At 35.3% G+C, this 22,361-nt stretch overlaps 4 protein-coding genes across 5 annotated transcripts; all 4 read left to right on the forward strand.

Annotated features, from left to right (window-relative positions):
- Positions 1-2: 2 nt before the first annotated feature.
- On the forward strand, positions 3-4,260 carry LOC100633326 (multiple C2 and transmembrane domain-containing protein 1-like). Of its 2 annotated transcripts, XM_003382322.3 has the most exons (20): positions 3-242; positions 304-379; positions 626-845; positions 1,034-1,175; positions 1,221-1,299; positions 1,347-1,402; positions 1,444-1,577; positions 1,627-1,798; positions 2,272-2,332; positions 2,382-2,414; positions 2,462-2,567; positions 2,619-2,718; positions 2,772-2,873; positions 2,924-3,118; positions 3,402-3,563; positions 3,606-3,653; positions 3,696-3,799; positions 3,846-3,955; positions 4,003-4,100; positions 4,145-4,260. In XM_003382322.3, the coding sequence occupies exons 1-20, from the start codon at positions 84-86 to the stop codon at positions 4,178-4,180; spliced, it is 2,193 nt and encodes a 730-aa protein (XP_003382370.2). In that variant the 5' UTR covers positions 3-83; the 3' UTR covers positions 4,181-4,260. The 2 variants fall into 2 exon arrangements, with proteins under 2 accessions (XP_003382370.2, XP_019853049.1); XM_019997490.1 differs by lacking the exons at positions 3-242; positions 304-379 and having other exon boundaries at positions 829-845; positions 893-1,175.
- A 39-nt stretch (positions 4,261-4,299) lies between these two features.
- LOC105316931 (formin-2-like) lies at positions 4,300-5,976 on the forward strand. The gene is made up of 7 exons (XM_011412260.2): positions 4,300-4,760; positions 4,814-4,878; positions 4,935-5,064; positions 5,119-5,325; positions 5,373-5,487; positions 5,548-5,622; positions 5,681-5,976. The coding sequence occupies exons 1-7, from the start codon at positions 4,323-4,325 to the stop codon at positions 5,875-5,877; spliced, it is 1,227 nt and encodes a 408-aa protein (XP_011410562.1). The 5' UTR covers positions 4,300-4,322; the 3' UTR covers positions 5,878-5,976.
- Positions 5,977-5,999: 23 nt separating this feature from the next.
- Positions 6,000-17,626, forward strand: LOC109582339 (laminin subunit alpha-like). Its single transcript, XM_019997026.1, has 37 exons — positions 6,000-6,261; positions 6,315-6,455; positions 6,509-6,598; positions 6,648-6,839; positions 6,891-7,181; positions 7,225-7,351; positions 7,400-7,528; positions 7,570-7,700; positions 7,750-7,808; positions 7,858-7,996; positions 8,047-8,223; positions 8,274-8,375; positions 8,440-8,606; positions 9,566-9,843; positions 9,896-9,996; positions 10,059-10,239; positions 10,488-10,894; positions 10,947-11,061; positions 11,122-11,797; positions 11,853-12,091; positions 12,141-12,266; positions 12,332-12,687; positions 12,736-12,992; positions 13,042-13,284; positions 13,334-13,499; positions 13,550-13,806; positions 13,856-13,967; positions 14,011-14,142; positions 14,189-14,334; positions 14,946-16,139; positions 16,193-16,391; positions 16,439-16,612; positions 16,664-16,728; positions 16,782-16,873; positions 16,919-17,052; positions 17,105-17,330; positions 17,384-17,626. The coding sequence occupies exons 1-37, from the start codon at positions 6,013-6,015 to the stop codon at positions 17,539-17,541; spliced, it is 8,028 nt and encodes a 2,675-aa protein (XP_019852585.1). The 5' UTR covers positions 6,000-6,012; the 3' UTR covers positions 17,542-17,626.
- Positions 17,627-17,808: 182 nt separating this feature from the next.
- On the forward strand, positions 17,809-22,301 carry LOC100633578 (death-associated protein kinase 1-like). Its single transcript, XM_019997106.1, has 13 exons — positions 17,809-17,916; positions 17,971-18,072; positions 18,121-18,219; positions 18,440-18,538; positions 18,584-18,682; positions 18,725-18,922; positions 18,981-19,079; positions 19,128-19,226; positions 19,271-19,369; positions 19,428-19,505; positions 19,578-20,339; positions 20,690-20,878; positions 21,085-22,301. Exons 1-13 carry the CDS (start codon positions 17,896-17,898, stop codon positions 22,267-22,269), a joined length of 3,129 nt encoding a protein of 1,042 aa, XP_019852665.1. The 5' UTR covers positions 17,809-17,895; the 3' UTR covers positions 22,270-22,301.
- The last annotated feature ends 60 nt before the right edge of the window (positions 22,302-22,361 follow it).

Raw genomic sequence — 22,361 nt, forward strand, 5'->3', positions numbered from 1 at the left:
GGCGGAGAGAAGGCGTGGTCACCTAGCTGCAGAGATTGTTCGAGGGTAGAGCGAGGACTGCTATCATAGATATCATCATCAAAATGAGTCGCTTTAGAAGCTGGAGAGCAAAGCATAAAAATAAGATGCTTAAAGTTCCTTTGGAATTTGAATCAGAGGAAGAAATGGACAGAGACCGCTGCGCAAGCGAGCCTCCGACACCATCATCACCTCCAATTGTTGCTACCTCAGGCTCCGCTGAAGTAAGAGTATGGAAATGGAATGATGATGTATTGAGATTATTATTTTTTAATATTTTCAAAGCATATTACTGGGGAAAACTATATGATCCATTTGAAACTTATCTCTGGACATAATCTTGCTGTCAGGGACGTGACAGGTAAACATCCTGGCAGACACTGTTGATGGTGCCAATTCTTGTTAGGTAGTATTGTATGCTGTAGACACTGATACATAATCCTACAGTATTGTACAGTACATGAATCAATGCTTGTTCAGTTAAAACATGTCAGCATCCCGCAGCATGCCATAACAAAAAGGAAGAAAATTTTGAGAAAATCATTGCTTGCCAATAATTTGTAATTAAATTTATGCCTTGCCAACATAATTAATTTTGCCATTATAGGAACAAGTGACCCTTATGTTAAGCTCAAGCATGGGAGATACAAAGCTCGTAGCTCTGTAATCTATCGTAACCTCAATCCTCATTGGATGGAAAAGTTCATCTTTCAAACCAAAGATCTGTCACTCCCTTTAAATGTCAAAGTCTATGACCATGACATTGTGTCTAGTGATGATTTCATGGGCCAAGGGACTATACATTTGAACAAATATGAACATAATAAGTAAGTAAATAAAGTTAGCAATCACTATAACTATGTATTTTTGACAGTCTGTAGTCTCTGTACTTAGCATTCTCATTGACTGTGATTGTTTCATAACTAGTTAACATGTGAACTGATTATTTTAGTAGCAGCACAATTGTGTGCTTGATACTAAATTTTTATGATGCTATTATGCCTATTTGTTATAGAGTGGAAGTGATTACATTATCATTAACTGATCCAGTGGCTCCCGCTGAACAACTAGGTTATTTACAGTTGGAAATTAAAGTATTAAACATGACGTATCATGAGCAGCATGCTTATGAGCAACAAAAACTCCAGCAGTCTAAAGTATGTAGTGGGACCATGCACAAGTGTTTTAACAAATAATTTTAGAAAAAAATTCAGTGTTGGAATAGTATATTAACTGTGACTGTACTTGGTGCCACTGACTTGCCAGCTATGGATAGCAATGGTATGTCGCATTTATTAGTATAGATATTAACTTTTTGTGTTTGCAAGGTTTTAGTGATCCATACTGTAAGTTTAAACTTGGTTCTCAAAAATACAAAACCAAGGTAAAGTCAATTATTACTATGCTTTATAATACCATAATTAGGTTCAGCCTAAAACCCTTAATCCGGAATGGAAGGAAAAGTTTGACATGAAGCTTTATGATGATCAATCGAAGCAAAGCTTATTTATTGAAGTATGGGATAGAGATTTTCCAGCAGCTGATGATTTTATTGGAGAGTATGCCACTTTAGTGTATTTTAAGTAAAAATTATTTGAATAATTTTAGGTGTTTAGTTGAGCTCTGTGATTATGAGCCAGATGTTCAGCATGATTTGAGATTACCTATAGGAGAATCATCAGGAACGCTTCATTTACTTCTTGTCATCTCAGGATTATCTTGTAAAGAAGAAAGTGATGTTTTGTCAGGGAATCTGATGAAGCAAGCCAAAATTGATTTTGTGAGTAAAGATAATAAAAATTTTTTCATTAGCATATTTTTATGCATTGAGCTGTTAATTATTGTGCTTTATGTATACATTCAAAAAAGCTTTCACTATAAACAAATTGACACATTTTTTGAGAATGTTGCATATTCACTAATGGCATATTGCTTATAACGACAGTTTGTCCTACTCCGAACACTAAAATAATAAACATAAACTTCAAAGAATATAACCAACTCATGTAATACTAACCATACAAACATTACCATTATGTCACCAAAGAGTATACTTTTGGTTTGGCTTACCAAAACAGTAATTTACAAGCTAAAACAATTTTTGTTTAAAACTATTTTACAAAGTACAAGATGTTGATTCTCCTTGTACAGATTTTAATTTTTCTTTTTTTATTTATTTATATCTTTCCATTGTTTGTACAATTGCAACTTTTGTTGTGTAAAATTCACTTTGTGATCTTATTCTTTATCTAGCAACTACAAAATATTGTGAAACTGTTGTCTGCAAAGGAAATTGGTCTCCTTCACATAACAAGTACACTCTAATATTTTAAAACATACTCATGTTGCATTATTTATTGTAGTTGAAAGAGGAGCTGATCTTTGTAGCTATAATGGTAAAGGATGAATGATAATTTGTTTGTTTAGTGTATATTTTGTGTAGAGAGAGACATACGATCATTTGTAACTATTGAAGTAGGGAATGCTCAGTTAAGAACTCATGCAGTTTCGTATACAGCTGATCCTATTTGGAACAAAACATTCTCATTGTAATGCTGCTTTGATTGCTTGTTCTTACCCTTATTCCATCATTATTACAGTCCTATTAAAGATATTCATGACATAGTTCACATTGAAGTAATAAATGAGAGAAAAGGCAAGGAAGAATGGCTGGGCCAGCTAATGATACCACTACTCAAGGTAAATATATATGCCATTCATTTTCTTGCTATTATTAAGCATACAATTTGTAGTTGCAAGTTGGACATAGCAAAACGTATGTTTTGAAAGGAAAATCTTGCTTGAATCGAGCTCATGGCACTATCACTATTAATTGTGATCTAGTATACAACATTGTAAGGAAAACTTAAATTGATAATGCTATCACAATTATTTTTGCAATAAGGTTTGTGCTGGATTGCAAACTTTTAAACCAAAAGAAGTACCAGTACTTGAAGAAGAGCCAAAATTTCAGAGGAAGTTACTATTAAGAAATATTCATAAGGTCATTGAATTGATTCACCCAGTTGTTCAGGTTCATCATTATATTCAAGAGTTGCTATCATGGCAGAATCCAGTTCAGAGCTTAATGGCTTTAATGGTATGTTGTACAGTTAATGTATGCTTGTAATTGCTATAGGCAATAAAGATTCTTACATTTACTTTTTGCTAACACCTATTTTGAAAGTAAATGCTAATAAATTTCACCAAATTTCTATTGACTAATTGTGACCCATTGTTATGTATATGAATACTAACTATTGAAAGTGTCTCTGTGACACTGTGACACTTTCAATAGTTAGTATTCATATACATAACAATGAGACTCACTTGAATACATGGGCGAGTGCTACTTGCTTTATAAAATTCTATTTACTAATTAGGTGTTTACTATGGCATGCTTAGTGGCCGAAATTTGGATCATATTCTTACTCCTTGCTGTTGTTTTTATAATGTACTATGTTAAAGTCTATATCAAGCATGAAAGCTCTTACTTTAAAGAGTCGTATCAAAGAGTACAAGTAGATGATAATTCAGAGAATGAAGTAAGTCCTTGTTCATGAAGTGTTTAATTTGAACAAATATAGTCTGACTTTTCTGATTTAGAAGATTATTCTCATACTAAAGATCCATCAGTAAGAATTGATAAATTTATTGCATAAGTCATTCTATGATAGGAGCATGTAAATTGGCGTCAACGTTTCCGGCAGTTTCAGGATATATTGTTAACATTACAGATTATGTCTGGTTATGTAGTAGATTTATCCGAAAGAGTAAAAAAGTAATAATGACATTAATACAATGACTATGCCTCTTTTCTGTTGTAGTTTGTTTCATTGGACTGTGCCTTTTTTATGCTGGATGGCAATATTGATTTGTTTTTTGGCAATGGTTTTGACTTACTTTGTACCACTCCGTTACATTATACTTATTTGGGGTTAGTGTGTAGAGTTAGCTATTATGCATATATAATACACATTTTAGGTTTGTACAAAATGACTAAGAGACTGTGGAAGCAAAGACAAATACCTAATAATGAAATATTAGATTTTTTGTCGAGAGCACCCACTGATCTTGAACTGGTAAGACAGAAAAATCAGCAAATTGTTAATTGTTTTGTTTTTAGTTGCAATGGAAAGAATTAGCAAGAAAGAACACTTAGGTGTGAAAGTCTGACTGTTAATTTATTGTGTATGGTAAACATGTGTATAGCAATTAGTTGTGACATAACACTTAAAATTATTTGACACCTTGATTGTAATTGTAAGGCTTCTTCATGCTGCTGCTGCTGCTGCTGTGCTACAATGGCTAGAAAGGCATCTTGTCCTCCTCCACCACTTCCTCCTCTTTTATTAGCTCCAGACCAGTCTTTATTGCCATCTCCAACTTTACTTCGGTCCCCAAAGGGACCCTCATTCAAGCCATTGTTTTGGAAAAAAGTAGTCCCTTCCTCTAATAAGACAATATGGCAACAAGTATCTGAGCAGCAGAAACATGTTAATTTCAATGAAGAGGTGTTCCAAAAGCTGTTCCAAAAGAAAGCTGACCCAACAGTTAGGAGGTCTCGATCACTTTCACCCGGAAGATCTCCTTGTAGAGTACTGAATGACAAGAGGTTTCAGGCACTTCAAATCCTTATGAAAAATATTTCATTGGATGAAGTTTATAAAATCATGGAGTCATGTAAAAATTTGAAAAAATGCTCATTAGATATTGATACTCTAGCTAGAGTAACTAATATGGTACTTGAATTTTAAATTGCGAATACTGCTGTAAATTATAATTTTATTTCTAGATCACATCAAATGAACTAAAAAAACTCAGGTCTTGCCCTGCTGACTGTCTTGAGCAACCTGAAAGGTGACACAAAATGTGTATATTATTTTTATCATTATTATTATTATTATTATAAGCAGATTTTTACTTAAATTATTTGCAATTGAGAATTTTTATGAAAAGGTGACATGTTTGCAGCATCATTCACACTTTCAAGAAAATTTTCAACCATTAAGGCAACAAATACATACTCTTGATAGTGCTTATAAGGTGAGGTTCAAAATTGATAATTCTATTGTAGTCTATACTAATTATCTTTTACAGTTGCTTTGTAGACCACATGATAAATTGTGTCAAGTGCTAGCCTTGGTATTGTTGTTGGGCAACAAAATGAATGCTGACAGTTCAAGCAGAAGTAATGCTTTAGGGTTTAAACTGGATATACTCACTGAGCTCAAAGATGTCCGCAGTTGTGATGGCTCGTCAAATCTTCTGAAATTCATTGTTCAGAGCTATGTAGATTCTCATCCAGTAAGTTTTGATGAAAAATATTAGTTATATTATTTTGCATACATTAGGAGATAAGTGGGAATGATTACCCTGTACCAGTTCCTAATCTACTTATGCCAGCAGCTTCTGTTACATATCCAGATCTCAAATCAAAGTACAAGACACTTTTATCAGAAATTGAAGGTTGGTAAAGTACAGTAACTGGTTAATGTGTCTAATTTGCTTTTTTTATCTACATTATAGCATGCAAAAAAATTTGCATGCAAATATCTAATAAAGATCCTTTTCAAAAAGAAATATCTGCTTTTGTTGATGAAAGTAAGAAAACACACGTACACTATAGTATGCATTAGTTACGCTGACATTTCTTGTACAGGTTCTAAAGATTTAAAATGTGTTCATGATGAATTGAATGAGGCTGAAAGCCTTTTCAAAGAAGTTGTTCGCTTTTATGGTCTAGATAAAACAGAGTCTATCAGTTCTCAGGAATTCCTTCAGATATGGCTCTCATTTAGTCAAACATTTTATAGCTACTGGGAACATGCTTTTGCTAACAGGAGAAAAATACTTTAATCTTTACCTTGTTGTAATTTAAGATGCTGATAATGAATCTAATTATGAGTGTTTGTATGTTTATGCTTGCATGCTGTGTGGTCCATTGATATGAATGTACTTGAATTCAAGAGACGCGCTAACGCCCACTAAAAGATGGACAAAGTGGCTTCTCTGTTGCTTATAGTCCTTGCATGCTGTGTGCTTTACTCGAATGCACAAGTTCCTTTGGAGCTGACAAATTATCTTTCTGCTAGCAGCAATGCAACTTCTAACAGCTCCAGCTCAAATTCTAGCAGCCCCGCCCAAGGGTATCCGGATGCGGTTCTCGATGGCTTGCTTTCAACATGGTGGGTAACCCAAGAAGATATTCAACCTGTATCACTGTCCTTGTCGTCAACTATAGTAAGCCAGTCCGCTCTTTAAAATAGTTTCAAATAATTTTTAATAATTTGTAGGATTTTACTGGCTTCACATTATCAATTGACATTGTTTTCATAAGTTCTCTTCCACTATCTATTGGAGTTGTCAATTCAAACTCTGGGGCCCTTCTGGGACTTTTTGTTACCAATTGCTCAGGACAATGCCAAGGGTTAATGGTAAATTGATTCTGTAACTGTACAATTATTATTAATGCGTGCATTTTGTTTAGATTGATGGGACACATGTACAAGTAGCAGTTAATGGTAGCAGTGGCTCAGATATCAATCTAGTTTTTAATGGATTTCAAGATAACGCAACTGTAAGAATTATCGTTTTTACAATAATAACGACAAATATTGTATTATTAGCAATTTGAAGTAGCTGAGGTTACAGTCACAGGATTTATTATGCCAGGATATTATCTGCCTGATTTAGACAGTGTTGGAGCTAATGAAGAGAATGGCTTACTGATGGAGCCATCTGGTGAACTCAGTCTTGGCTATAATGAGCAGCAATTTCCTGATTTTTTTGAACGAGGTTATGCTATCTCTAATTTTATGGTAAGATGTACATGTAGCAATACAATATTGGCATAATTTATTTTAAAATAGATTAATGAAAGTCAGTTGCTGCAATTGACAATGATCGTAAATGATACCACGTCTTTTGATAATCTCTTCATGAGGTATCTATGTCCAACAAATGGGAGAAAGCATTCTACATGGATACCAACTATGATCAGTCAAGGGTCTCTACATTGTGCCGTCCAATTCTTTATTGACAGTAGCTGTACAGAAACTCCTTGTTATGCTCAAGCTGATCCTTTTGATTGTGTTGGCTTGAGATTGGAGTCTGGCTCAGTAAATATCATGGCGCAACTGGAAGGATCTCATTTTTTCTTGGTATTGTTGCTTTAATGCTATTAAAATTATTATTGCCTAATAGGACTACATTGCTGCTGTACCGGATGCATTTAATGACACTCTTAACGATTGTGGCTTTAATAACAACACTGAATATTGCATTCGCTCTACCTTACAACAAAGTCTTAGCTTACATGGATCACTACAAGGTTAGTGCAGTGATGTATAGTACGTTACTACATATTGTATTTTAATAGAATGCCAGTGTAGTATTCCTGAATACTCATGTGAAGCGTTAGGTGGGCAGTGTAGTTGTGGATCGCAAGTAGGACGTCAATGTGACAAATGCATTTATACATACTACTTGAATAATACTGAATGCATTGGTTAGTTGACAATTAATGCTCATTAAATATATCCTTTGTAGCTTGTGGTTGCGTTAATAATACCATATGTGCGGAGGATGGTCAATGCCAATGTGAAAGCAATGTGGTAGGACTGCAATGTGATATGTGTATGGATGATAATCACTATGGAGATCCTTCAGAGGGCTGTTATGTAAGTCATTATGATTATTATGATTAATCATGAATCCCTCTTCTTAAAGCCATGCATTTGCAATGATACTGGTACTATTAGTTGTAATTCTTCTACTGGGGACTGCTAGTAAGTCATGCAGTACTGTAGATTATTGACATTAACCTTGACACTGTAGTTGCAAACCTAATGTCACTGGCGGGACATGTTCTGAATGTATGACTGGTCATACGAACTTCTCAAGTGATGGCTGTCAACTCTGCTCTTGCTTTACTGAAGGAGGCTATTGCAGTTCTGATGGAAGTTGTATTTGTTACGTATGTTAGCAATAAAATATTATTGTAAGTATGCATTCTAATATTTATAGGATGGTTATACTGGTAGTAGCTGTGACCAGTGTGATGACGGTAACTTTTTATTGTCAAATGGATCGTGCATGCCCTGCAATTGTTCTGGAGTCACAAATTCTTGTATGTTAGCTCACGGAAGCAGTTCACAAGAATTATGCAACTGCACTGAAGGATATACAGGATCCTCTTGTGAGGTAAAGTTTTAATGTTAGAATTCAATTGTTGCAATATTTTTGGTTTTTAGAATTGTAGTTCTGGCTATTATCGTCACAATGACAGCTCTTGTGTCTTGTGTACTTGTAACAATGACTCATTAATTTGTGAAGATTTTACTGGAGATTGTTTGGTAAGACAAAATAATCTTCAATAATGCATGACTATTTAATTTGTACTTTGATTTATTCTTGTAGCTTTTTCCTGTTCCTCCACCTCCAGTGGTGTATCCTCCTCCATTAAACTGTACTCTTAATACAACTGGAGAGCTGTGTCAATATTGTGCTGATGAATATTACAACTCTTCCATTACCTCTGATCTTGAATGCACTGAGTGTCCTTGTCATCCTAACACAGCTATTAAGTAAGAGATTAGTGCATGTACTTGTATTATACATGTAGCTAATAATTGAAATGTTACGTCTATTACAAAGATGCTTCAAACTTTCAGTTTGACACTTTCTTTAAATTAGTATCTACTCTTGCCATTCTAATATTTTTATGTGTATTTCCGCTAATTTTAGTTTTTGACATTATTAGTTTTATTAACTTTAGATACCTTGTAGTGGGATTTATTGACGAGTAAAAAATTTAACAAAAACAGTAAATTTCCCCCATTGGCAAGTTTTAAGTTGACAAATAGTGCCCTTCTTGTACACACGGCAAAGACGTACAAAATTTTTGATGGTTATAAAATTTGACGTTTTATTTTTAATTGTCAACTCATCAAAATAAAACCTTCGTTAATAAATCCCGCTATATGGTAGTTGCATTAGTTATTTTCTTTGATTGCATTTGTAGTTTAATTACAAAAACTGTGTCCATTATTTTTAGTGTGTATCAGAAATTACAAAAATTATATTATTATTTTGGCAGAAACAATAAAATTTAATGTATTTTAACTTTAATCAAACTTTTACACAGCAGAGCATTACAAAGTTTTTAACAAACTACATGTATAATGTTCAAAATTTGATATTCAAATCAAGGTTTCCCTCAAAGCATGCTATGTGAGATAAACAGCTGCTTTATGAGCTGGCAAGCATTACAATACTGCACGTGGTATTTCAAGGAAATTTTAAAATTCATAAAAAATCAAATTTTGACCAGACTCAACTCAAGTTTTCTACGCAACTTAAAAACATGTTCATATGTGTATCAAAAAAATTATAAAAATGGAGCATTCTTTCTTTGTAATTTTTTTTGAAATTTTCTGTACTTAGTACAGAGTCTTTTGGCCCCATTTTGAGCAACTTGACTATATATTCACTATGGCAAAAGCCCGGATTGGAATGCTGATAAATAAATATTTCTATTTTGTAGTCAGTCGTGTATTGCAGAAAACTCTCAGCCAGTTTGCTTTTGCTTAGATGGCCATGAAGGATCACTGTGTGACATTTGTTCTCCTTCTTATTATGGAATTCCACCAGATTATCCCTGTAGTGACTGTCAGTGTTCTGGTAATATTGATACTAATGACCCTGATGCTTGCAATCATACTACTGGAGAATGTATGAATTGTATTAATAATTCAACTGGCCCCCAATGTGAAATATGTCAAGATGAATTTTTTGGTGATGCACTGACTCAGTCATGCGAGCGTAAGTTATTAATCATCAAGTGATTATTCTTGTTTACTAATGTTTTGTTCAGCTTGTGAATGCGTTGCATCTACCAGTCGTATTTGTAACAAAACTAGTGGAGTCTGTGATTGCAGAAATGGAGTCAGTGGTACTAAATGTACTGAGTGTAAGGTACATTATATATTAATTCAGTGAACTTGTCTCACTACCATGTTTATTATACATGTATGTAGGATAATTACTGGAATTTCTCTGTTGATGGATGCACTCCTTGTATGTGCAATGTTGACGGCTCTACTTCTGAAAGCTGTAATGTGACCACTGGAGAGTGTTCTTGTAATGAAGGAGTTCAAGGATTAAACTGTGATGAGTGTAAACTGGAATATTATAATTTTACTGAAAATGGTTGTCAAAGTACGAGGAATTATTACCATATATTGCAATATTTTTGTGTCCCAAAATTTTGTAAATTTGTCGAGAAATTTTGTGGCCTTAATTTTTGCGACTTTATCCTTTTCTGTCACATTGAACTGTACCTAATTGATTTTCTCAAATTTTATTGTCGTACATTAAAAAAAAAAAACATAAAATTTGTGAAAATTTTGGGTCACAAAATATTTTCACTATACGGTATTATAAATAAAATTTATTTGCTTTTTTAGAATGTGATTGTGGAGATGGTGCTGTTAATAACAGTTGTCATCTAACGACTGGCCAGTGTCACTGTGGTGACAATGTGATAGGACTGAAGTGTGACAGATGCTCTAACTATTATCATGAACTAAGTAGTGATGGTTGCATACAATGTGATAGTTGTAGTCTATCACTAAAAAGAAAATCTGATTCTTTTAAAGAGGATCTTAAAAGAATTGACACTTTCATAATTGATGCCAATCATCTTCAAAATGCTGATACATTGAACTTGCTATCTTTATCCAGTGATATTTCTAGACTTGAATCTACCTATAACCAGTCAATGGAGAATTTAACTCAAGGAACGAATGACTTAAATGTTCTTACTAATAGGACAAATAATATACAAAGCATGTTGGCTCAGTTTAATGTAGAGGTAAGAATAATTATTGGTTATAATTATGGCTAATATGAAATCTGTATTATAGATAAATATGTTGATTGTTGACTTACGAAACATAAGGAATTATTCTGAGAGTGTACTAGTTAGTGCCATAAACCTTCACAATAGTTTGGTTAATATTGGAGAAGGAGAATTGAACTGTAAGTACATGTATTACATATTCAATGTATTTTTATATTCAATGTGTTTGTCATTATTAGATACTATGGACTTTGTTGTTAACATAACACAAAAACTCTATCAATTAGAAAATAGTTCTTCTGCAACATTAGATGCCCTTCAATCTCTGACTTATAACCTTACAGAAGAAATATTGATAAATACAACAAAGAAGCAAGCAGCGCTTCAAAACATTGCTAACATTGAAAATGAAGTGAACAGTACGTATGCATCGAGTGTATCAGAATCGTCAATGATCAATTCCGGAATTAACTCTTTCAATGATTATTATGCAAGGTTTATGAAATTAGAAATGAGGATTCAGCAACTACTTCAGTCTGTTGATAATGCAACTGCAAATTATACTTCTGAGTATCTTGAACTTTTAACTGCTGCTAATAATGTATCAGGATTGGTAAATGATTCTATGATTCTTATTGATGATTCTGAGGCTGACTTATTGGCAGTGCGTGACAAGCTCACCAACACTTCTACAATACTCCAGCAACTACAAATCACTTTGACTGATTTCCCTACTGGTAATGACAGTGGTATAAATGTCTCTCTTAGTAGTCAGGACTATATTGTTGATCTTATTGATGAACTTGACTTAAGGATTAGTCAGCTGAGTGAAGTGTTTAATAGGAGCTCTGATAGATATGAGAGTGCTTTGCTAAATGCCAGTAACATTATCAGTCAGAGTGATGAATTTTGCAGGTAATATATGTAATTTTGTTGTTATTAATTACAATTTTTTCTTTTAAATTTGAAGGACTATTAATGCCAGTCTTTATGGTGGGAATGATGCTGTTGCTGCTATAATGGACTATACATTTGTTAATGAAACTCTGTCATTGGCATATCAAATTGTGGTAGGATTGAATTTGAGTGACATTCTAAATACATTGGAGATGATAATGAGTACTGAATTGGATTTTAGTGTCAATGAATTGTCTAATAGCACAAAAAATCTTTCACAAAATATAATTTCTATTGAACAAAGCATTTCAGGTAAAATTGATTTTTAATTATTATTATATTTGATATTAATATGCTTTAGAAACGATTTCAGTATATAATCAGTTGACAAGAGAGCTAAATGATACTCGTGGCAATGTCAGCACTGGCTTATTGCAGTCACTTAATGATCTCTCTCTAAGATATCAATATGTTCAGTCTGTTACAAGTAAGTCAATCTACTAATTTCACTACCTTAATAGTATTTACTATTATTTATTTTCACTGATATAGATGTGACTGTTAACAATATCAAGTTATTGTTATCTTATGCTCTTAACAGTACTCAGTTAATTAATTCTACCTACTATAATAAAGTACTAACCTTACACTCGAGTGTAATCGACGATGTCACTGAAACAAATGAGGACCTCATTGATTTGTCTGAAAATACTATTGAAATTGATGATGAGCTTTTGCTTGCCAATGCCACAGCACAACATGCACAAGACAGTTTTCGTGAAAGAGTATCTTATTTAAATATGATTAATGACAGTAGGACCTTGTTAGCATCTGAAATAAGTAGTGCAAGCACCTCTATGTTTGATCTGCATCAACAACTGATAGAAGCACAAAAAGCAGCAGCGTTGGTTAGTAAATTGGTAATAATTATTAATCTTTACATATTATTGCTTTAGGTTGATATAGCATTGAGATTCCATGGCAATGGCACAGCTACTTACAACTTGTCCTCATCGCCTATGCCAGGAGAGACCCATCTCTCTCTAAACTTTAGACCCGAGTCTTTGTCAGGAATTCTTTTAACTGACGATGAAAGTATCAATAACTTAGAGCTGGAGGACGGAGAGGTTAAATGGAGCTATGGTGATTATGAGATACAAACATACAACTTAAGCTTGTCTTTGGCTGAGTGGTATCAAGTTGAAGCATCATTGTATGTTATAAATAATGTGATATTGTGATTAAAATAGTACTTTCTGTAGTAATGAGTCATCTCTGTTTCTCTCTGTGGCTCCAATACAAGGAAATAGTCTTAATACTGTTACACTGATGGCACCAGCTAATTCCACTATGCCTTTGATGCAATCATCAGTATTGTTAGCTGGTGATGTTGATGGTGACTTCTCGTATACTGGTTGCATTGATAGTGTTGTCATCAATGGGGAAATGTTGTCCTTGCTTACACCTAATAGCTCAACAGTTGCAATAAGAGGATGTGGTCCCAGGTATTAACACATTATATATTCAGTAATGTATTAGTATTCATTACTGTAGGCCAGCTGCTGAGATGCCTAGATTGTTTGAATCAGGTGCTTGGTTTCAAGGAAAAAGTCAACTATCTCTTGGTTTTATTGACTTTGATGGTGGTGAATTAGACTTCTCATTTGCTTTTAGAACTTTTTCAGCTTCGTCACAAGTTTTAACCATACAAAATATGAATGTAAGAAAAATGCATTAATGAATTGATGATGGAATTATTTAATTTTTTAGAATCGCACCATATTATTGTATGTCAATGAAGGTCTCATTCACTTGAGGCTTTCACTTGGTATGGATGTACGTACCTCCAATTCTTCAGTAGTGGTTACTGATGGGTATTGGCATTATTTACAAGTGTCCATAAGTGTAGCATCATTGAGGGCTTCCTTAATTGTTGATGATGTTACTTCTAGCATATCACTTGGCAGCTTTGCTTCAAATGTAACTTCCCCAATTAATGTTACACTTGGTGGAACATCATGGCTAAAGTATGCCTTATGAGCTACTTCTACATACATATTAATTGTTTCTTTTTAGTCTTCCTTCATTTTCTGGTTGTGTTGCTAATTTTTCACTGAACAATATGGGAGTTAATTTTTCTGTCTCTGAAGTAGCTGAAAGAGTTGAAGTATCAAATTGTCCTAGCTCAGTAAGTCTTTTAGTGTGAGTTAAGTTTTACTGAGCCCCTATAGGTTTCTCCTGGTACTCGTTTTATGGGAACTGGCTCAGCTCTTTTCAGTATGACTGGATGGCTTGAATCTGTTTCTTTTCAATTCAAAACTCAGCAGATCTCATCAGTTTTACTTGATGTAACAGGATTACTTGTAAGAAGGCAAAATTTTTTTCTTGTTAAATTTACTATTTTTGTAGTCTGATAGATTGCTTGTTACTTTGTTTCACACTTACCTACGTGTTGAGATTGTGAACACTTTTAATGACATTGTATTGACTTCAGTGCAGAACAATCTTAATGATGGCCAATCGCACTATGTCAATATTTCATTAGTTGGAGATAAGTAAGTGGAGTGAATGTACAAATTAAAGATAACTTGCCATTGGTTTTGAATTTGAAAGTACTTATGCATATAGTCAAATGGTAAACACATTGTTATGCTCTACTAATTCGCAATAGTAATACTCTTGCTAATTATCAATGTTTTTATGGTCCAATTGATTTGGTAATTAAAAGTACAGTATGTTGCCACATGTATATGACAATGACATAATGATACTGAGACAGGATTTTCTGCAAAGCATTTCACGTGTGCCAATCAGCATGCTTTATGAATTGACAAGCAATGTATGTGGTGACTTTCTAAATTTGTTAAAAACACTACAGAAGTACATGTACATGTAGATTTATTTTTAAAAATTATAAAAATAGAGAATTCTCTTTTTTGATTTGGAAAAAAATTTGGCTGAAGATATGTAGTACAGTTAGGGTTTTTGGTTTAATTTATGAGTTTAATCCACTGACATAGCTGCATGAACACTATGCCAAAGTCCATTCAAGCCTTTTGGGAAAGTAAATGTCCAGTGCCTTCAATTAATTACAATAAGACTGGGAATCTTAATTTTTGATCTATGATTTTATAAATTTTTATTTATTTATTTATTTTTTATGCAGTGTTATACTGGTAGTTGATGAGGAATCTAGAACAGCAAGCACAGCTACTAACACTAATTACTTATCATTATTGGGCTCTGTTACAGTAGGAGGTCCTGCTGTTTCTGCTAGATCAGTTATCACTGATTATTACAGAGGATGTCTTAGTAATTTGAGAATCAATTCTGAGGAGTATGATTTCAACAATGCTGAGCTATCTGAAAGTGTAGTGCTATTTGGTTGTCATGGATTAGCTGAGACAACTCCCCCTCCTCCTCCTACCATAAATCCATCAGGGTCAGGGTCAGGTTTTGGATCAGGAGACAGTATAAGCATTTCCCCAACACCAACACCTAGTGAAAGCTCATTTACAATCACTCCAACAATTTCTACAGTATCACCCTCACCAACTGAGAGTCCTACTGTATTACCATCATCACCACCAGCTGAGAGCTCTACAGTATTACCATCATTACCACCAGCTGAGACCCCTACAGTATCACCCTCACCAACTGAGAGTCCTACTGTATTACCATCATCACCACCAGCTGAGAGCTCTACAGTATTACCATCATTACCACCAGCTGAGACCCCTACAGTATCACCCTCACCAACTGAGAGTCCTACTGTATTACCATCATCACCACCAGCTGAGAGCTCTACAGTATTACCATCATTACCACCAGCTGAGACCCCTACAGTATCACCCTCACCAACTGAGAGTCCTACTGTATTACCATCATCACCACCAGCTGAGAGCTCTACAGTATTACCATCATTACCACCAGCTGAGACCCCTACAGTATCACCCTCACCAACTGAGAGTCCTACTGTATTACCATCATCACCACCAGCTGAGAGCTCTACAGTATTACCATCATTACCACCAGCTGAGACCCCTACAGTATCACCCTCACCAACTGAGAGTCCTACTGTATTACCATCATCACCACCAGCTGAGAGCTCTACTGTATTACCATCATCACCACCAGCTGAGACCCCTACAGTATCACCCTCACCAACTGAGAGTTCTACTGTATTACCATCATCACCACCAGCTGAGAGCTCTACAGTATCACCATCACCAACTGAGAGTTTTGTAAGCTCAACTGTTTTACCTACAATCGTACCCACACCAGTTATTGATCCTGTGGGTTTGAATGGGCAACGTGGTAGCTTCCTCTCATATAGTCTACCATCAGACATTACCTTCAGGTAACATCTATAAGCTCTTGTATTAGTTTTATCTTTGTTATTTTCACCATTAGCTCTGAAATTACATTGACCTTTAGAACCACGTCTAGTAATGCTTTGCTAATTTATACTCAAAGTGCAATTTATAATGATTATATGGCACTGGAGCTTCGTAATGGAGCCATCTACTATTCTTATAATCTGGGAGCAGGATCCATATTTATTAATCCGTATTCTGCTCTTAATAGATATGATGACAATATGAATCACACTGTTAGTAATTTATTAACCGTGTTATTGTTTATTGCCATTTGCTACAGGTAACTATTACACGTAATGGAACAAGAGGTGTATTAATTGTTGACGGTACAGAATATACTGGTGTATCTTATGACACCCATGATCAACTTAATACAAATGCTGAGCCTATTTATATTGGTGGGGTTTCGGGAATTATGCTGTCCTCTCTTCATCTGTATAGTCATCAGTCATTGGTATGCTCATCATTGAAGTTGTTTTATTTATTGTAACATTTTTACTTTTAGGTTCCATCTGGTGCAGAGGCATGTTTTTATTACTTTTCTGTTAATGGTGAAATTATTAATTTAAGGTATATTTGTCAATAATTATTACAATTAATTTTGATTTTGATGTTTTAAATAGAGCTCCATCTGCAGCTAGTGGTTTAGTGGACACTTGTCAAGATGAATACAATGATTATTTATCATTTCTTGGTAGTGGTTATGCTACACTGGGTTAGTTTTTGGTGTTAAAGAATGAATAATGATTATTCTTTATAGTTAATGTTTACAGACCACTGGTGGCATATGAGTTTAGACTTCAGTTTAGAACAGCTCATTGCTCTGGCCTACTTCTTTACAGTTCAAGTTTGCTTCTTGAGGATCACACAGCTTTGGAAATCAGTGAAGGAAAGGTGTGTTAATTAAATTTTGAATACTAGCAGCAAATTTTATTTTACAATGTAGGTTCGATTTATATTTGATAATGGTCATGGACCTGGTGTTGTTGAGTACATTCCAGCAAACTTATCATCACTCTGTGATGGAAACTGGCACAGAGTTATAGCCTCTAAAAGTGGAGTGATTGGTAGTTTGACTGTAGATGGACAAGCATCAGTTAGCACTACTTTACCAAGTACTGGATTTATATCTGTTAACACTGATAGTCCTTTATATGCTGGAGGAGTACCTAGTGAGATTAATTTACTTGCTGAAAAATATATTTATTATTCTTTGACTTTTTAGATAATGTCCTAGTTCGCTATACAGTTACAGCAGGGTCTTTCCAAGGTTGTCTTAACAACATCCAGTTGGTGGACTTGGATGATAGGATTACTACTAGTATTGATCCGTCTGACATTGAAACTTATTCTAACGTTCTACTTAACACATGCAATCTTTAATAGCTCACAAACTTAACAGCTACAATTAGGACTCTTTTTACTTTTTGCTTTGTTTTAATTTTTAGATTAGGCTTGTACAAACATTTTTATTGTTACCAAATGCACTACAAGCACGTGACTCTCTATGGTAGTACTTTATTCATCACCTCTGTTTTTATTTTGTGCATTCCAGCCACGCCTTTATGTTAATTCTACTATACTCCAAACGCAAGTGCTTGTGTTGTCGCTTGTCGCGATCACCTCTCACTTCTGAGAAGAAGAGAGAAGCAGTCCTAGGCACTGTGAAGCATATCGTTCTGCCTCTGAAAAGTTTGAAGCGAAAAGTGGGTGTGTACGCTATATCTATCTGCATTCATGGCAAAGAAGAGTGATCAGGTAAGGATTCAGTTCCCACTCCCACCTCATGCCTCCTTTTTTGTGATGCCTTAGAATCTGACGCAAAATCTTCTGAAGATTGTTGATAATGGCAACTTAGCAACTCTAAGAAATCTTCTGACGAATGAGAGTGTTAATGTTGATGCAACCAATAAGGTATGTATCATTTTAGCTCACATTGTTAGTATGCATTCTAATTAACAGCATGGAGAGGGAGCTCTCCATATTGCTGCAGGTTACGGGCGATTAGAAATAGTTAAAGAATTACGACAGTTTGGAGCTCGTCTTGACATTTCAGATAAAGTAAATTTGTTACTATTGCTATAGGGAAGCATATTTGGCAACAAGATTAGGAACACGCGTGTTATGAGTATATACTTTGGCATCATTTTCCCCATTATGTTAAACCTATGTAATTAAACAATTAAACTATTGTGTGTTTAGTATATTACTAGTTGGTTATTGCCCACATAAAGGCTAGGCGAGACTATCCATTATTTTTAATTACATTCTATCACTGCAGCAAGGAGACACACCTCTTTACTGGGCTTCAAGACATGGCCACAATGACGTTGTGATATATTTGTGCTCTAATGGAGTTGACATTAATCATCAAGATAAAGTAAGCTTAGAGTAAACTAGCTTTAATTATTGTTGTGTTTTCTAGTCTGGTGAAACAGCTACCCATGTTGCTGCTCGTTATGGTCACCCTGATGTACTAGAATCACTTATATCTTTTAATGCTAACCTCGACATTCAAGATAATGTAAGTTCATGTATGCCTGAATTAAATACTTATAATATATAGGATGGCGATACACCTGTGTTGTGTGCTTGTTGGCATGGTTTTCAGAATATAGTAGAGAGGCTGATACTAGCAGGCTCTTCTCTGAGTCTTACTAATCGAGATGGCGATACAGTTCTTCATGTTTCATCAGTTAGAGGGAACTATACAATTGTTCGATATTTGTGTGAGAAAGGATCTGATTTGAATGCTGTAAATAAGGTATGTCAAGAATCCAGTTTCTGTACTTGCCCTTCAAGATCATTTGTTACTTTTGTAGGAAGGCCAAACTCCACTTTACTTAGCAACTAAAAGGAATCACTTAGATATAGTTCAGTTCTTCTGTGAACAGGGCTGTAACTTAAACATACAAGACAAAGTAAGAATTTTCCTTTAATTGTTTATTGTTATTGTTTTGTGATTATAGAACGGTAACACCCCGCTTCATGAAGCATGTAAAGATGGTAAACTTTCGCTTGTTCACACATTGTTTGCAGCTCACTGTAAACTTAATGTCTGTAATAAGGTATGTTAGATTGTTTCAAACATCATCCCTCAACCTCATTTTAGCAAGGAATGACTCCACTGCACTTAGCCGCACTACATAACCACATTGAGATTGCAAGGCATTTGTGTTCAGCTGGTAGTGACTTGAATATACAAGATAATGTAAGCAGACAGTAAAACTGTTTATATACATGTAGTATTCCATTGTCTATTTCTTTAGGAAGGATTAACTGTTGATCAATTGGCAGCCTCTACTGGTAATAATTCCTTAGCTGCTATGCTAAAGACATTACACCAGGTAAACAACAAGAATTATTACACTCGGTTCAGCACATTCAGTTCATATCATAGCATTCCCTTATATTGTTAGGAAGGAATGAGAGACAAGTGTCTCCATGAAATAACTCTGGGAATGGTTCAAGTCAACAAAGTGAGGCTTTTGGTATGTGGGGCAGCTGATGTTGGGAAGACAACACTCATTGGATCTTTAAAAGCCAGATTCCTTCGCTCACTTCGTCCGACAAAGTTTGGAGGTAGCTATCTTGGTCCAGCAGCATATCGTCACACGTTTGGGTTTTGCGTGGAGCAATTGAACATACCTAATGCTGGTGAGTTTAGTGTATGGGATTTCTCTGGCCATAAAGACTATTACCTCACTCATGAGTACTTCCTTGAGTCAAGGAATACAATATATATTGTTATGTACAATCGTCTTCATTCATATGAACAACAGTTAGCTCAAGTTCGATTCTGGCTGGCCATGATCAAGTCAAAGCACCGTCCAAGCAAATTCATTCATTATGGTGGTCATGCTGGCCAGAAGCCCTTTGTTATTCTGGTTCAGAGTTTTGCCGACAATCCAAACCAACTACCACCGATTCTATTTGGATATAACATGGAAGATCATTTTGATGCTACCACGTCACACATGAGGACTAGCTCTAATGGAGTCAAGGATCGCATAATGTCCGTACAAGAGCCTAAAAGGTTGTTACAGCAGTTAGTGGGGGAGTTTGGACATCATTTCATGTTTACCGATAAAGTATTTTGTTTGGATTGTCGTCAACCAAGAGGAAGAGAAATACAGTCACTACGTAGTTTACTTGGAACTTTGAGACAATCAATGTTAAAGGTAAGCATTGCTTGCATGCCACAATACAAATACACTGGTATCCCCCTCAATTCTCTTTATGCACTGTTACACCTACACCATTCTGTTATGTTAATATGAGAGATAGATATTAATCTTTCCTACATGACATTGAATTCTTTGAATAATGCTTACTTGATCGTGTAACAGCAGTAAATACACGTAGTCTAGTCAGTTTGTAATTTGAGCACGCCATACGAAGATGTGACCTACCCACCACATACTGCCTCATGTGTCCATGAATATGACAATAGTGACTCATGAATACGACAATAGTGACTCATGAATGGAGAGTCGGATTTCATAGATTTATTTGTGTTGTTATTTAATAGGAGCAGCCTTGGGTCCCTCAGCTTGTTACTACATTGCAGCAGACACTGCCCACCTGGAGAAAAGAGTATTCACAGTTTCCTGTCATGACGTGGGAGGCGTTTCTTTTGTGTGTACAGGAGCAAGTGAACCCTCTTGTCACTCCTGAGACCCTGCAACTTGTTGCCAAGGCACTGAATGATACTGGAGAAGTGAGTTCAAGTGTTTTCAGTGTTTGTGTTGCTACATATGCATTCCACCAACATGTACAATCCCACACTAATTTGTTGCACACGTGCATACATTATGCATCGCATGCGTTATACATGTACATGCATTATACATATACATGCATACATTATAGTAAAACCAGTGATTAGTTATAATAATTATGATATAGTCATTTTAAATATTTTAGATCATTTATATAACTGAAGGGAAACTAGAGAATTTGCTGGTACTCAATCCTGATTGGTTGGGGCAGAGGATATTTGGTCCAGCATTAGCGCCAGAGGACTCACTCTCTCCTCAGTTCAACTCGGTTACTGGTCTTATATCCTTAAGGGAGATACGGCGTGTCTATCCTGAGCTCGATCCTCTCTCCGTTGCTCATTTAATGGAACATTTTGAATTGTGCCAGCCAGTAGGGAACAGAGAGGCATATCAATTCCCACTGCTTATCAGAATGGAGCCTCTTTATGGCTTGTGGGAGAAGGACCCTCAACTGACTGTGTATGCTGGTATTAGACTTGAGACGTCTTCTGAAGCAAATATATTTTCTCCGAGTGTATTCCCCCGGGCACAGCTTCATATTCGTAACATATTCTCTGATGATATTGAGGATCAAGAGGTCATATTCTGGAGTGATGGTCTCAAGTGTTGTCGAGGTGAGGTTGAGATATGTGTCAGACAGCCGGAGCCTAATCGCAGCATAGAGATTGCTGTTAGAGGCACTGAGGATTGTCGTACCGAATGCTTTGCTCTTCTCCAACAGTTTTACGAAATATTGAGTAATATCATACTTGATTCAAATCCTGGAACTAGCTTCACGCTTAAGGTTCTGAGTACTCGATCAATGGCGGAGCATCAGAAAAACCCTCACATGTATTCGTCAATGGAAATATTTAATGCCGAAAGGAACACTGGAGTTTTGAATAGTCCTAATGCAGAGATTGGCTCTGGAGAGAGCATAGTTGATCTTCTTTGCTGTGGCTGTAAAGAATTAGAGATATCTGTCAAATCTGCCCCTTTTACATCAATAAGAGATATCCCTCTTAAGACAAGAGTTGAGCTTTGCCGTATGCTGGACCCTCCTGACCCATTTGGTCGTGATTGGTGCCTCCTTGCTCTACAGTTAGGTGTTCAAGAGGATGTTCCAGTCATAGATGTCTCGTCTGATATGGGCAGTCCTACTGATAAATTATTATTAGCATGGGAAAACAGGAGTCATGAAACAGTAGTGATGCTGGTTGATGCTTTGACTGGGATTGGTCGTGAAGACGTTGCTGCTGAGCTTGTCAATGGACTTTCACCTTTCAGCAATCCAAGGAACTCTCTTTTTGTAAATATTGATGGTGTAGTGTCTACCTCATATGTTGTTTGAAATAATTTTTATTATAATAATATTATCATTGCCTTCATATTATTATTTATTGTTAATTAATAATGATTATTGTGTTAATTAACATTAATGAC

Source organism: Amphimedon queenslandica, unplaced genomic scaffold, assembly GCF_000090795.2.
Source record: "Amphimedon queenslandica unplaced genomic scaffold, v1.1 AMPQUscaffold_13522, whole genome shotgun sequence".
In the NCBI taxonomy this organism is placed as follows: Eukaryota; Metazoa; Porifera; class Demospongiae; order Haplosclerida; family Niphatidae; genus Amphimedon; species Amphimedon queenslandica.

Bases quoted from the DNA above. Each gene is read 5' to 3' on its own strand.
- LOC100633326 (XM_003382322.3), top strand. From the start codon at position 84: ATGAGTCGCTTTAGAAGCTGGAGAGCAAAGCATAAAAATAAGATGCTT. The intron at 2,719-2,771 runs GTAAATATATAT...TACAATTTGTAG, and splicing joins TAATGATACCACTACTCAAG to TTGCAAGTTGGACATAGCAA. The intron at 3,119-3,401 runs GTATGTTGTACA...TTTACTAATTAG, and splicing joins AGAGCTTAATGGCTTTAATG to GTGTTTACTATGGCATGCTT.
- LOC105316931 (XM_011412260.2), top strand. From the start codon at position 4,323: ATGGCTAGAAAGGCATCTTGTCCTCCTCCACCACTTCCTCCTCTTTTA. The intron at 4,879-4,934 runs GTGACACAAAAT...TATTATAAGCAG, and splicing joins TGTCTTGAGCAACCTGAAAG to ATTTTTACTTAAATTATTTG. The intron at 5,488-5,547 runs GTTGGTAAAGTA...TCTACATTATAG, and splicing joins ACTTTTATCAGAAATTGAAG to CATGCAAAAAAATTTGCATG.
- LOC109582339 (XM_019997026.1), top strand. From the start codon at position 6,013: ATGGACAAAGTGGCTTCTCTGTTGCTTATAGTCCTTGCATGCTGTGTG. The intron at 7,529-7,569 runs GTTAGTTGACAA...TATCCTTTGTAG, and splicing joins GAATAATACTGAATGCATTG to CTTGTGGTTGCGTTAATAAT. The intron at 11,062-11,121 runs GTAAGTACATGT...TGTCATTATTAG, and splicing joins TGGAGAAGGAGAATTGAACT to ATACTATGGACTTTGTTGTT.
- LOC100633578 (XM_019997106.1), top strand. From the start codon at position 17,896: ATGGCAAAGAAGAGTGATCAG. The intron at 18,220-18,439 runs GTAAATTTGTTA...CTATCACTGCAG, and splicing joins GTCTTGACATTTCAGATAAA to CAAGGAGACACACCTCTTTA. The intron at 19,506-19,577 runs GTAAACAACAAG...TTATATTGTTAG, and splicing joins TGCTAAAGACATTACACCAG to GAAGGAATGAGAGACAAGTG.